Source organism: Haemaphysalis longicornis, unplaced genomic scaffold (genome assembly GCF_048455015.1).
Source record: "Haemaphysalis longicornis isolate Haplotype H1 unplaced genomic scaffold, Haemaphysalis longicornis Haplotype H1 scaffold_2, whole genome shotgun sequence".
NCBI lineage: Eukaryota > Metazoa > Arthropoda > Arachnida > Ixodida > Ixodidae > Haemaphysalis > Haemaphysalis longicornis.
In genome coordinates this window covers 65,999,213-66,013,857 of record NW_027526295.1, presented here as the reverse complement: position 1 = coordinate 66,013,857, position 14,645 = coordinate 65,999,213, and the positions used below count along the sequence as shown (strand labels likewise).

The window sequence follows — 14,645 nt, the reverse complement described above, 5'->3', positions numbered from 1 at the left end:
GTAATACCGTATTTACTCTAATCTAATGCACGCTTGATTGTAACGCACACCTTATTTTCGCGAGAAAAGGAAGCGCAAAGGTTCTCTTACAGGACAAGCCATATATGGATGCAAGAACATTTACTCTCACGCTAGGCCGGCTCTCGTAGTATCGAGTCGTACCATACTGTACGGCAAACTTCACACAAGAGCCGCCCTTCCAAATTTTTTCTTGCCAGCCGTGGCTGCTGCCGGTCAAGGTACTCACCGCCAGCTGGCGCCATCGTGGAAGACGACGCAGTCATAGACGGGCCCCGCGTCCTCAAACTTCTTCTCCAGGCTGGCCAGCACCTCCACCTGGGCCTCTCGGTCTTCCCGCTCCAGCCGCTGATCCAGGCTCAGCTGCTGACCAGAGGAAGAGGATGGGAAAAAGGAGGATTGGGTCATACCTCAGTGAGACACACCAGAGCCATCAAACTAGCCACGCCTGCGCAGTGCCGACATTTCTGGCCGTAACAGTGCGACGAGTGTTGTGTGCATTGTGGCGGCTCTACACAAAAGGAACTTGGACAATTGACACACCTGTGGCACACCATCAAGGGAGAAGCAAGTGTTTGCGATGCCTTCTGCCTGATGGTGTGCGACATACAATTTGGCCTGTTGCAGGGAGGCTTGCACAACCCTCTGGCAGAAATTGCCAAGGGTGCTGCTGCCATTCTGGCATGGTAGTGCACGCACAATACTTTCGCTAAGAGAGTCTCAACTGAAGGTACAAGGCAAAAGGTAGGATGGTTTTAGATAGCACTTAAACATTCCTACCGTGAGAATTTCCACCTGTTGCCAGTGACAACTTTATGACAGCAGCAGAAAAAAAATGAGACACTACGTGGAGACAAATCTGCCTGCATTTCACCCTGTGAAATGCACAGCCCATGTGCAGGGAATACATGACACGAATACATGACAGCGAAGGAGACAATGAAGAGGCTCCGTTTGCTGCGCATGCACTCGGCTATGGCAAGCAAGACAATCAGGCTGGCTTTGAAGAAGCATGAAGGTGCCTGAAAAATGCCAGGGTCACTTCCAGACGGTGTCATTTTAGAGGACTTCCTTTATACTGACCCTAGCGTCGTTGCTACCAGGGAAGTCACAGACTCCACCATGCAAGCAAGTTTGGGAACTTGCAAGGAGACCGACCCAAGCAACCTCAAAGTGCCCGCTACGCAACATCTACCTACTGGGCCACAAAATGGGCCTATGAACGCAGCGTGAGGCCACCTCCAACGGCAAACCAGATACAAAATAAGGCCACAGATTATTTTAGAGAAAATAAACGGTGGTCTGAAAGACTCTGTAGACCTGGCAAGTACAGTGGCAATGTCAACGCACGCTAGGTGCAGAATTTCAATGCAGCCAGATTTCAAAACAGCGAAGTAAAGTGCCATTCTTTGCAACTTTACTACATCAAGGTTTAACTGTAGTCAATGAACGCTTTCTTTGCTCGCAACTATTGCTTCCTCAAAGTGAACCCCACCACCACCTTGCAGCAGCGGCAACACACATAGGCACTGTGTGCACCTTGGACAAATCGAGGAAGGGATTGCTTCGGACACCCTAAATATCACTGAGGATTAGAAGAAAAAAATAAAAAATAAAAAAGGCGCGCACATATACCTGGCTGTTGTTGTTGTTGCTGCCGGCGCTGTTGTTGTTTGTGCCCAAACTGGCCTCCAGTTCTTGCAGTGCCCGTGAGGCCTTGGCCTGGGCTAGGTTGTGCGCAGGGGACCACTCCCGCTCCTTGTACGACTTCTGCACCACGGGAAAGAAAACGGGACACTGAAGTGAAATCTGTGGGGCAATCATTAATGGTGACTGCGTCATAAACTCTTTTTAAAGGGACCCTGAAACAATCCTTTCAATTTTTCCTCAAAACCTGAAATGATCTGTCGAGTTATCATTAATGGTCACTGCACCATAAGACGTACTTTAAAGGAACCCTGCAACACTTTTTTCAACTTTCCTTCAAAACATGAAATGCCCTGAAAACGTGGCCAACAAGTGCACTCAGCACTTACAATAGGTAGTCACAATGTACCTCAGCCAAAAAGTACTGCTCCATGCCATCAGAGAACTTGGAAACTCGCCAAAACGGCTTTTCTCTCTCTCCAAACCTTAGCATTGCTTCAGCACTCGGATGATGTAATTAGAGCAATGTAGCGGCTACCAGCCGGCTTCCCTTCAATTGCAACAACGACCACATACGACAGCCACTTTAAACAAACAAAACCGCAACAAAAACAAAGCAGAAACTACAAGGAGTATCTGCTGGGACGAGCCAATCACCAAAAGTGCTGCTCTCAGCTGGTGATAACCACAGCTTTCGCAGAGCAACCAGCAACGAAGGAAAGAGTGTAAGAGTTTCTCGGAAGTGTTGCAGGGTCCCTTTAATTCTTTTGTTACACCGCTTAGTTACAATCGACGGTGGCAAAGGTCAGAATATATCGGCCTCCAAAATCCTTTTAACGAGTCATTTCATGGCAAAAACCTACCTCTCGTTGATTTCTGCCCCCTCAAACCTTAGCTGCACGTGACCCTTGGTAAAAGGCACCTACATTCGTTCCAGATAACTATGGTTAGCACTCCTGGCTGCAACCGAAAGAACTTCTGAAAGAAGTTAGGACTTGTGGTTGCAGTTATAACAGTGACTTTTCGATTGCTTAATTGAGAGGTTTAACGCGCCGCCGATACACAGGCGATGAGGCGTGCCGTAAAGGAGGGCTCCGGATTAATTTTGGCCACCTGGGGATCTCTAACGCGCGCCGAAATCTCGAACACACGGGAATTTCTGCTTTTCGCCTCCACCAGAAAAGTGGCTACTGCGGCTGATAATTGAACCTGCGTCTTTGGGCAACAGTGACTTTTCGGCAGCACTTCAATATTACAAGTGGGTCAGGCTGTACACACTACCATTACTACCATCTCACTCTTCACCCTATGCCCGTTTCCGTGCTTTTTAAATGGTACTGAACTACGCTCTGTTTGTTCTTGTTGCTTGGGTTGCACCCTGTACTCTAAGGTTTCGTGACCATTCATTTTTAGCGCTCCATTAGAGAGTTTTAGCTGGCCGTTTTTGACGATCCGCTCCGCTCACGGCAGCATACGCTACAGCGCGGAATTCCACCATGGCTTCCCCCAGCGAGGCAAGCGCGCTACTGCGAAGTCCGTCTCTTCAGCCGAAACATGAGCGATGATACCGTGAAAACGTTCCCAAATAGGCAAATATGTCACACACCTCAACAAGGTTTAGAACGGACACGAAAAACGTCAACCAAAGTGCGAGCCTACTTCTATTGCTTCTATGCAGCTCCCAGAAAGACAGCCTTGTCTTGACTATTTGGAAGTTTAATGGCTTCTTCTAAATTATTTAGGAACATTATATCGGGTTACTGACTGCATTATATTATTAAAAATGTGAAAAAAAAAGAAAACGTGAAAAAGGTAATAAACCGTATTTTGCTTGATTTGAGTGACCAAGACAAATTTTTACATTCCCTTTCGAATGAAGTTTTGGTTTACAGGGGTGATCCAGCCATTCGAACTATGGGAGCAATTTTTGGAGCTGAAAAAATGTTATTTTGGAGCACTATTGTATCAGAGCTTGATTTTGGAGCAGCTTGGGAGCAGCACAAAACTTATGTTGCAGCTTCATTTATCTGGAGATAAAGAAGGCTGGCAACCATTCAGGCAACGCTAATTACTTCCCCACAGTTGTAGACTCTGAAGCTGGTAACTAAAGCACCAAAAATGTGTGCCCCACAGCCTTTAGACACCGCTGCAAGTGAAGCAGATGACAAGCGTTTCTTTAACTTAAAAAAAAAACACCAAGTAATCATTACAAAAACTTACTGATACCAAAAGGGTGCCCATTTTATTTACAATAAAAAATATTTCACTAACTCAAACATATTGCACTGATTTGTTGCTTCTTACTTGTTGTTTCGTTCAGTTCATCCAGCTCGGAGGGTCCGGCTCGACAATATTTAGACAGAAAATATTGCACTTCACACACATCACACCATACTACTGCTTCTTGCTTGCCTTCTTATTAAGTTCATTCAGCTAGGAGAGGGTGTGGCTAAAGGCAGAGTTGCCTTCTGCTAATAAAGCCTGCCCTCATGAAATAATGTTTTCAGCCCTTTTCAGCAACGCATGGCATGAGATCCTCTTTTTTATTCAAATTCCACCTGAGCCGCTTTTCATTGCCAACATCAGCACCACATTCCCGACCACTCAGGCGGTGGATAAGAGCAATATGAAGGGGCTTTATTTTCAATACCGTCACGCGGAATGAAAAAAAAAAAAAAGAACAAAAAACAAAAACAAAGAGAAACCCGCTGCGAAAATCACAAACGGCAAGTTGTTCAAACTTACGCTGATGCAGTTTTGGCTAGCGCTACTCCACTGTACTAGCCCTAAATATAAGACCACACAGTAACAAAACGATTTGCCGCGAGCGCAGAAAAGAATAGACTCTCGTTTGTGCATCTTGTCACGAGTGGCCGAACGTCAATCGCTAGTTTTCTACAAGCGATACACATGAAGTAATGCCATTATGCTTGTTTGCAGCAGTGCGGGAAACCACTCAGTTGCGGTCCACGCCGCCGGAGTGTATGCATGCCGACTTGCCGAATCACCATCTCTGCTCCGAAGCGGCACCGTGGCTGCACTATTGCTGCACTGTGGCTGCACTATTGCTGCACTGTGGCTGCACCATGAGCAGAGCTCGGCTGGGGCAACCGAATAATCGAGTGCACCGCTTCCTCCAAGTTGCCAACCTAGGAACCATCGTGCTAGTTAGCGGCAGAATGATCGTCTCTCGCTTCAGCTGGTTTGAGGGGACAACTCTCGGCCGAAAGATCGGGTTCAAGCGGTTCGGAGCATTTGGCGCAAGTAAAACACCACTGGGCGCAGCAGGGCGCAAGAGAGTACAATTGTAGCAAAATGGCGCAAATGGCGCAGCTGGATCACCCCTGGGTTTACACACGCACAGTGCACAACCAGTGACGTGAATGATTTCTTGTCGCTAAAGATACAGTTATCGCTGCTGCGTGAGCAGCAGTGATAACCATTGCTGCTCACGCTCTGATCGCTGCTGAGCAGGCCATCGTGAGCAGAGTGGACCGGACTGTCAAGAATGGCCAGCTAAAACCCCTCTATTATTGGAAAATATAAGAAATAAACATGCATTATCTCACACTTTCATCAGCAGATTTTAAATACTGTCGCGGATTTGCCGGGGTGGCCCACTTTCAATTACCACAGCTTTGGTTACATCCATTCCCATCACTTTTATTTTCTCAGAAGGGGTAAAGTGCGCTAAGGAAGACGCTACACAGAGAGAGGTACACGAAGACAGGCGCAGTCTTTGCACCTGTCTTTGTGTACCTCTCTCTGTGTAGCGTCTTCCTTAGTGCAGTTTACCCCTTCTGAGAAAATGCACCAACTCGCCCAACAACAAGTCCTTCTAAACTTTCTAACACTGTGAACTTGACGTGCTCAATGAAGACAGAGCAATGAAAGACAAGTTCTTTCTGTAATTATAAAATTACAGAGAGAACCTGGTACAGCTAAATATGATTAAATACTTGCCTGTAAAAAAAAAAAAAAACTAGAAATCTAATTTGCAGTGAACATGGAAACAAAGTATGCCCAACTGAAAGAATCAAATAAAATTAGAAACTGAGAACCTTACAATTAACCAATAAAACATTTCAGAGCCCATGTGAAATGGCCCCCAAACTTCTTGCAGAGGTGGGCAACTTCACATCGCTGGGAATCCAAATGGTTAATAATAAATTGGCCATTTGGGTGCATTTTCCATAGAGACACTGGCAGCCACTGGTTAGAGCACACTGGCAGTCACCAAAATCCCTTTCAGGAATACTATGTCCCGGAGCCCCGGGGTATTAAAATAAGGGAAAAGTGAAAACGGGAAGGACGAACCAAATGTGACTGAAACCGGAATGTGGTGAATAAAAAAAAGGAGAAGGATTGCAATCCAACAAGTTTCCTCATCACGCCCGCCACTAACAGCAGCAGCAGGAGCAGGCCTAAGATGAGCCTCTCCCGACGCAGCTGTTTCGGAAGCCCACCTGCAGGCGCTCCCTGAGGCACTTTGGGTAGAGGTCGTAGGCACACTTGAGCCCGACGTGGTACTGGCCACTCGGATTGCTCCACGACTCCGGAATCTGCATGGGGAGGAGGAGAGGGGATCCGTCAAGAGACGGAGCACACCCAACTAGTTATTCAAGCTCAGTGATTGCTCAGTACTACCACGCCCTTTGTAGTGTTGACAGTTGTGACATTCGCGCTGAGTTACATATTTTTGTTGCTATAATGATTTGATTACTGCTTTATCACTTTTTTCAAGTTTACAATGTGTATTTATTTGCGTTTGCAGTGGGAATATTCCTGCTTCTTTTTGTTTATTGTTTCCGCTTTACTGCGCTAGTACAACACGTGTGCTATGTAACCCCCCTATGTAATACCCCCTCACGGGGGCGTTTAGGGGTATTGTGAATAAAAAAATAAATAAACAAATAAATAAATAAATAAATGTGCCATGGCATCAGTCGACTTATGCGAGGCGAAAGTACCAATACCTGCTGGCTTGTGTTCAGAACTCCCAGTCTACATCAGTTGGTGAGCATCAATTGCTTCGAGCATTTCCACGCCACAATTTGACATCTCAGCAGGTGTCCACACCACTAGTTCTCTCATTTAATGTGTGACAGAAGAATCAACATTTGGGCAAGTTTGTATCTGCTGAACATCTTGAAGGGCAGCAGAGTAGATGAATGCAGTGAACTCCTGTTAGGCCGAATTCGGTTAAGACGAGTTCTTGCTTATGGCAAGCAATGTGGGAACGCTCGTTTGGTTTTCCATAGACCCAATGCAAAAAAAATTTGCTTAATTAAGACGAAAAGCCTTGCACATACTCTTCAATTAAGAGGAACAACTTTCACGGTGACCACCACTGCTAGTGATTCTGGGCAGCAAACATGGCAGCCTTGGTGGGGTGTGGCGGGGCATTGACGCGACCAGATGGAAAGAAATGTAAAAGAAAACCACCGCGCGAGGGAGTGTGAAAAAAAGGCACACAAATAAAGCTACCAACTACTTTTCCCACCCTTTAACCCACGAAGCCAGCGGCAAAGCAACGAAAAGAAAAAGAGCAAGGGAGAGTTTTGTGGCCGCTCTGCTCTGGAGGAGAGAGGCGCAAAACTAAGAGGTTAATAGTATATACAGGTGAGCCCGCTTATAACGAACACAACGGGAAACTGAAATCACTTCGTTATATCCGCTTTTCGCTATATCTGGACAGAAAATCTATGTATACCAATGGTAACGGGAAACGAAGATGTGTTCGTTATAGCCGCTATATCGTTAAAACCGGGTTCGCTATAAGTGGGCTATACTGTATATATATATATATATATATATATATATATATATATATATATATATATATAAAATTTAAAAAAGCAACCACAGAAACTTTCTGTTCATGAACGTAGCAGCTCTCCCAACCAATGCCGTTTCTTAGCGGGAGCATCAATTCGTGTCGCAAGTCCCACTGCGTCACCGCCAAGAAAGCGAGGAGTTCCCTCTTTGTCTCTGCTGCATTGCCGTTTGAGGTAGCAGGTGTGCACTCTCCGTCGTCGCTCGAATTGGATAAGAACAGGCAAGAGCACTTGAAGACAGTATCCTGTCAAGTTGTGCACTCAAATGACATTTTTGTCTTTTTCCTCCATTGTAAGTTTACTTCATTCACCATCTTGAAGCAAGATATTTGCATGCGCCTGGGCATGTTGCCGATTCTTTTTTTGGAAAGGCTTCGGATAAGACGAGCTTCTGATAAGACGTTCTGATAAAACAAATGATCATGGTCCCTTCAAGTTGGTCTTCATGGGAGTTCACTGTATGCGACAAAAGAAAACAAAATGGCATTATCTTCTTGTTCTGCTTTCTTCCTTTTTCGTGTGTTGGTCTACCGCACTGCCCCTCAAGATAAAACCGTGCGACAGAACAGTCACAACCTCAGAACATGCACTCCAAGCTTTCCACTATTGTTGGTGAGCACTACCTGTTGAAACCCGCAAGGCAAGAACAAGCGTCAGCACAGAGAACTATTGTCTCCCTCTTATCGTAGTATCGAGGGTCAGAGGAAACGACCCAACAGTGCCAAAGCTTGTCAGCCGCGATCTTCCAGCGCTTTGCTGACTTGTGCTACAAGCGGTTGCTCTCACCCGCAAGATGATCAATACCGTGGACGTGAGAGTGTGTTCCTTTGTGCAAGTCCTGATTGGAATTGTCAGCCTCTACATAAAAGACAGCGGTGTGCAAATATTCACAACTCAAAATACTTAATGAATTGTGTTTTCTATTCAATTCGATTTGCACCGCAGCATTGTGAACTACAACAAGCTTTTAAGCGGTTAGCTTTGTTTAAGGGGGGGGGGGGACACTGATATTGAGAACCGAGAATTGCCCAAAAAACAAACTTTCCGTATTAACATACTTGCAGTCCCACTGAATGCGCTTACAACATGTTACGGCTGTATCTCAACTACTTACACAGCTGTCATACTTTTCTGTCCTCTAAATGACCATTTTTGCCTATATTTCCAAACTTCGTGCCTTGTTTTCTCGAAACCAATTTTTTTCCAAACTTCGTGCCTTGTTTTCTTGGAACCAATTTTCTTCCCATGGAGAGAATATCTCAAGATGTACAGGTCAGATTGACGTCATTTTGGGTTCATTCAAATCTTCTTAACTAAATAGTGCAACAAACCCACAGAAATAAACAAATTCTTTTTATTAGCACAAAATTTCGCGCATTCAATTTTGTACACGAAATAGCATGTGCTGGTCTGATACTTCATATGGTTATGGCTTTTGCGGTAACAATATTAATGTTACTGCTCTGCTATAGTTGCACTCCCTGGTCCTTCCAGGGCACAAAGAGATACAAGTATTTATTTAGTAATGAGATAACCAATTTTTTTTTCCAAAACTGCATAACAATTTGCACAACTTTGAACTTAAGGGGCAGACTGGTCTTAGGGACTCTTTCTTTGCTTTCCAGCCAATCTTGATAAAACTTTATAGGCTTGTACAGTTTTTTTAGCTGATTTCAAATATCCAATTAGTTTTAATGTAAGGAATTTAGTTTCTGAAATAATTCAAAATCCTTTTCGATTGTTCTTGAGAACAGCGGGGAAAAACTAATCAACAAAAATTACCAGCAAGGCATGAATACATACCAACCGTTGTGGAGAATGAAATGTGGGAAGCAGTTTTTTTTTTTGTTTTGCAATCACATACAAGTATACATCAATTCTAACTTCTAGGTTTGAAGTACTCCTGCTAACAAATTAAAAATAATGCTAATTAAACCCGTACTGAAACATGAAATACAAAATATGCTTCCCTTATTGGATGGTTCCAACATTCAGCAAAAGAAATTATCTTTCTAGCTGTTCTACATGCTGGGATGTACCTCTCGAGCATTTCCTATTGCTGCAATATCGCTCGTGGTGAAAAAGGAGGAAATTATAGAAAAAATTGAAATTTTTTTTAAGATCTAAATTGGGCCTGTACGGCTTTTATAAGTACCTAGTGCTGCTCAAGTACCAACTTTTTGGAGAAAAAACTGTGCAAACAAAGAAAAAGGTGATACCTAAGAAATTCTTCTTTGTGCAATTTTTTGGTCCCGAAGGTACCGTAAGCCCTATATGCGAAAACTGGCAGCACACTGGTGCTCAGGGCGTTAAAGCGCGAGACACGTGCGCGACTAGGGCATGCGATTGGCATGCGGCTGATCGTTACGATCGTTACTAGTCGTACATGTGAATTTGAGACACATGCTCCAAAGTGCGCATGCGATCCATCGTTGGCGTCGCTCCACCCACTGTTTTCACTCCACGGTTGCCTCCCTGTTTAGGCGCACTCCGGCTGATTTAAATATGTGCGAGAGAAATCAAAGCCAAATCAGGAAAAGAAAACAGTTATCAACTTGAAGTGGAAATGAATAGTGCTATTACACTATACACTGCATTTTATACGTTCAGTACAGTGGTGTGGGGACGTTTGGCACTGACGATTCCGCTCGTCCATGATGTTGGTACCGCCGGAAACATGTGTCAACCAGGTGTCTGTATTGTCAGCGGAGACCATGCGAGCACGCGCTGCGGTGCTCCCTTCAAAATACTCGGAACTGCCACTAGCGCTTCCTTGAGGCTTTGACAGAAACTTTCACAGTGACGTCATTATGACGACACCTTATGGCTCTCATTGCCTGCGGCCGCTTGATGGTCGCAACAATGGTGCTATTGCATATGGCTTGTCAGTTGCACGTCGTGAGCCTCATCCGACGAGCGTACGACGTAAAAACCGGTCCTAACGATCAATTCCAATGATCAGTCGCATGCCAATCGCATGCTCTAGTCGTGCCTGTGTCTCGCACTTAAGACACACTGGATATGTAAACCTTGAATGGCAAGGTTAAAAAAATAAAGATGTTCTTAAGGATAGTGTTCCCCCCCTTAAAGAAACCATAAAAAACAAAGTGTCGCATGACTTTGGTACAAATTACTTGGGATGTAGCGCGATGTAGTAAGGTTTGGCGTAGTAGTCACGCAAATGCCAGTCTCTTGGTTTTCCCACTGTTCTGCTGTGCCTGCAACATGCCCCCCTCCCCACACCCCCTCCCCTCAAAGGTACACAAAATGCTTTCACAGGGGAGCCTGTATAGAAAGAGAGAGGCCCCCTACCTTGAGCTTTCGGCCCGAGAGTCCGACGATGCAGCCGTCCTGCACCTCGACCACCTTGGAGGTGTCCACGTCCCCTGCCCCCGAGGCATCCATCATGTCCACTATCTTGGGCTTGCCATCACTCGTCACCTGCACAGCAAGCGTGGCCAACAGGGGAGCCGTTACGACAACACCGTGAAAGAGAAGAGAACAACAGAAGATGTCATTCACTCGTGGAAAGGACCTCCGGGAGCAGGAAACCACTCTGGGCGCAGGCAAGTGACCAGATAAGGTCACAATGAAAACCAACGTAGACTACAAAGCTACACAGCCCAGTGAAATGCCAATCGCAACGGCCATACAGTTTCTTCTCTCGCAAGTTCTTCTTTTGCTATTACTCCGCGACACTGGGCTAGAATTAAAGCAGACTTTACATACTAAAGCTGCACTTGCGCTATGAGCCCACATAATGGAATAGCACATCCGTGGCTATTTTCCACAACCCACAATGTTGCACTTGGCAGGAAGAAACCACCTAGGGCCTGGGAGGATGCAAGAGTAGCACTAGCAGAGAAATCAGTTTTACGAGCACAATCAACACTGTGCTGTTAAGTCTGCTACCCTGTCTGTGGACAGGGTAGCAGACAAGTCCTCTTGTCATGCAATTCAAAGGCGCTAATTAACTGCATAGGTCTCTCTTAAATGAAGCAAGATATAACAGAGCTCACCAAGCACTGAATGTGAGGAAACGGGCAGGCTGTTGGTGCTGGCAGTTAAAACCTCACAGGCAACTGAGCTGGCTTGGAAGAAATAATGCATTTTCTCCATCGGCTACTGCCCCTTTGGTGCCCATTAAGGTTATAGTATTGTAGTATATAGGTTATAATATATACTATATATATATATATACTATATAATATAGAATATGCTAGAGTATAGTATATAGTATATAGGTTATAGTATGCTGTCTAGCGCTACTTTTGATCAAGTATTTTTATGCAACATGGAAGAGTAGAAATTCAGGACAAAATTTGGCGATGCCATTATTCCCAACATTCGGCTATTCGGGCTTTGTAAGTGTCTAGCACAAGTGATGATCGTTTCCGAACAAAGCGGTCTATCTATTGCAACTGAGCATGTTTTCTCAATCCACGCCTACCAGTTCAACATAGGCCTGAGCATCTTCTATACCACTTTTACCCAACGAGGAGCAACGGAATCACACGAGTGAAATTTTCCTGACACAGCGCAATGCCACTTTGACCGCGACAAAACTGGTGTTTTGACAGACACCACAAAATGACTAAACACAGAAGCTAGCTCTCGGGCCTGCTGCTTCTCTCCCCCTACCCTTTTTTCATAACTTATCCCACTTTGAAGGACATGCAATTTTTCTATAACCTCCCCGGTTAAATTCAAATTGCACAAGCTAGCTGCAGTAACATTTCTGGAAAAATGAGACAGTAATTATGAAAACAAACATGCCCATATTCCATTTAACACAGTACGCATAGGACAACATCGAAAAGCACTGCAAGTAATGGTTGAAATGCTTTGACAGCAACACTGTTTAACATAAATAGGGAACTACCGGCCGTTTGTGCACACAGCGCAAGTATGGTGGCATTGGTTGGACTAAATCCGGCTGCCGTAATTACCATTAAAGGGTGAACTGTATTCTTACCAATGTGCCCCACACACCTCAAGCTTTAGAGTGAAAAGCTGAAGTTGTTTACCTTGAAGCAACAAAAAATGCAGGAACAGCCTTTGCAGTTTATCCCCCTTAGTACAAAGGGAAATACCATTACAAAATAGATCAATCAAATCTATGCCAGAATAAGAGCAGGAAAAGAAAAAAGCAAATTATATGTGAATGAATGCTAAACCTACAGGCAACTGGTGTCACTTCAACCACAATCTTTTCTAGTTAATAACTGGAACCGAGGATCCCTACTTGGTTCTTTGCTCATGAATGACTGCCTTCCCATGGAGCACAGTCCGTCTTCTTTATGTTTTTGTTATTTTTTCAGGGGAGTTCCACACACGAAAACAAAACAATTGAAAGCAGTTTTTCAGTCCAAGTAACTTAACCACACTGTACTCAATATAGAGAGCCTAAAGTTTCCAAGGTGTTCCAATAAGCTTCCTGCAATGCGACCACACTGAGAAACTTGGCCTCGTGCACGAATATCATATTGTCTCAAAGTTATGTAGCCAGCAGTGACAGTCCGTTAAGCCTAGCTCCCCATGCGAGATTGAAATGAGTTCACAGAAGGAATGAGACAAGCACTTCCCAGGATGGACTCCTAGCAATTCGACCTCAGCTAGTTAAATTTATTAAATTTGGGGTCCCCGCTTATGGTACAAATAGGGTCCTCTTTTTGGGTTCTGTAAGGTTCTATAATTTTGCTCAAGTCGGAAAGATAAACTGCTATTTTAATTTAAACTGGGGAGAAATTTGCTTTCTGGTAACATCTTCACCCACCCAACAGCGGTAAGATCTTTTAAGGTGCAAAAATGTTCTCACTGTAGTAAGATGAATAAAAGAGCCGGTAACACAAGGAAATAAAGGTCACCAAACTCTCACAATCACTGCATTTTGTACAGATAATGCGTCATGCTACAACAATGACAAGCCTAAATTTCTAAACATAGACACCAGCAAGCAATTTGGCACAGGGCCTGTTAAAGAACCGAGGCGAGGACCGCGGGACGTGAGCGATTCTTTTTAATGGCGGATGGAACTGTACATTGATAGTGATAGTAGGAGGCAGCTGCTAATGGCCACCTCTTCTTCCTTTCGGATTTTTCCAACATCCTCCCGGCCACGCGATAAATGGCGGAGGAGAATGGGCATGACGTGAAGGATTGCAGTTTTCAACGGTCCTCAAGCAAGCACTCGTCTTTCAACAGAACACTTTCGTCTAAGGTCCCGTGATCAGTTCAATGTGCTCAAAATCCTTGTCATGAACGTCGTAGCCGCCCTGTGTTAGTCTAGTCTATACTTTTGTTTCCATCGATGCTTGGTGCGTTTGTGATACCTGCGCCTTGCAGAATCTGAGCAGGGTAATCGACTCGATTGCACCGTTGTCCGTCCTGGATGACGACCTTGCAGACTTCGTACAAACTTCATGCGGCATGGTCGTTGGGTTGACTGTCGGGTCCTAAGGAAATTCAAGTACCGGATGTATCTCTTCAGGTGTATACAGGTCCTTAGACATGTGGCTTTCCCTTGATTCCTTGCTTTTAGTCTCGCATTGTACTGGATCACACGTTTCGGTTGAGCCTTATTTGTGCTACTTGTACCTGCCTGTCGTAGGGTTGTCCGGCTTCGCCATTTTCGCCGTCGTTGTTTTGGCATCGGGGTTATAAAATCTTCACGTTTTGTTCTATTCAATAAAATCCCCACCAAAGTCGTGTTTCCGTGATGGCAACATATAATTGAACGATCGACAGGTGCGCCTGTAACTGCGTCAATCTGTCGATGTTTCTGCAGTGTTCTTTGGTTCACCTTCGGGGTTCCATGAAGTCGTTCGTTGTGCGGTGAACACTTCTTAATCTCTTCAAAATCCTGCGCAGAAGGCTTCTTTTTTGGTACCTCAAGTGTAGTGCCGTCACTTCTATCCCTCGTTATATTCATTCGAGGTAATGACGCGGGTTCATCGTTTGCACCGTCAACTGTGGGAAAAACTGTTGTCAGTTCATCTGAGCGAGCCTTAGGAGCAGCTGCCGGCACTTTGTCGATTGAGGCATTATGTTGTTCTTTGAAAGTACCAGCTCGTTCGGTGACATGGGGCTCCTGACGATCGTCCTTCGGAGGTGCCGCCAAATCGCTGTTTTCGTTAGGACGGC

At 44.9% G+C, this 14,645-nt stretch overlaps 1 protein-coding gene across 1 annotated transcript in view; it reads right to left on the bottom strand.

Moving 5' to 3' along the window:
- Positions 1-14,645, bottom strand: part of LOC144168951 (tripeptidyl-peptidase 2-like) — a 74,622-nt gene that overhangs the window by 54,465 nt on the left and 5,512 nt on the right. The window contains exons 2-5 of the mRNA XM_077697949.1: positions 10,815-10,943; positions 6,132-6,227; positions 1,654-1,788; positions 248-384 (exon numbers count right to left, since the gene is read on the bottom strand). Coding sequence (XP_077554075.1) covers positions 248-384; positions 1,654-1,788; positions 6,132-6,227; positions 10,815-10,943 — 497 coding nt within the window. The remainder of the gene's footprint in view (positions 1-247; positions 385-1,653; positions 1,789-6,131; positions 6,228-10,814; positions 10,944-14,645) is intronic.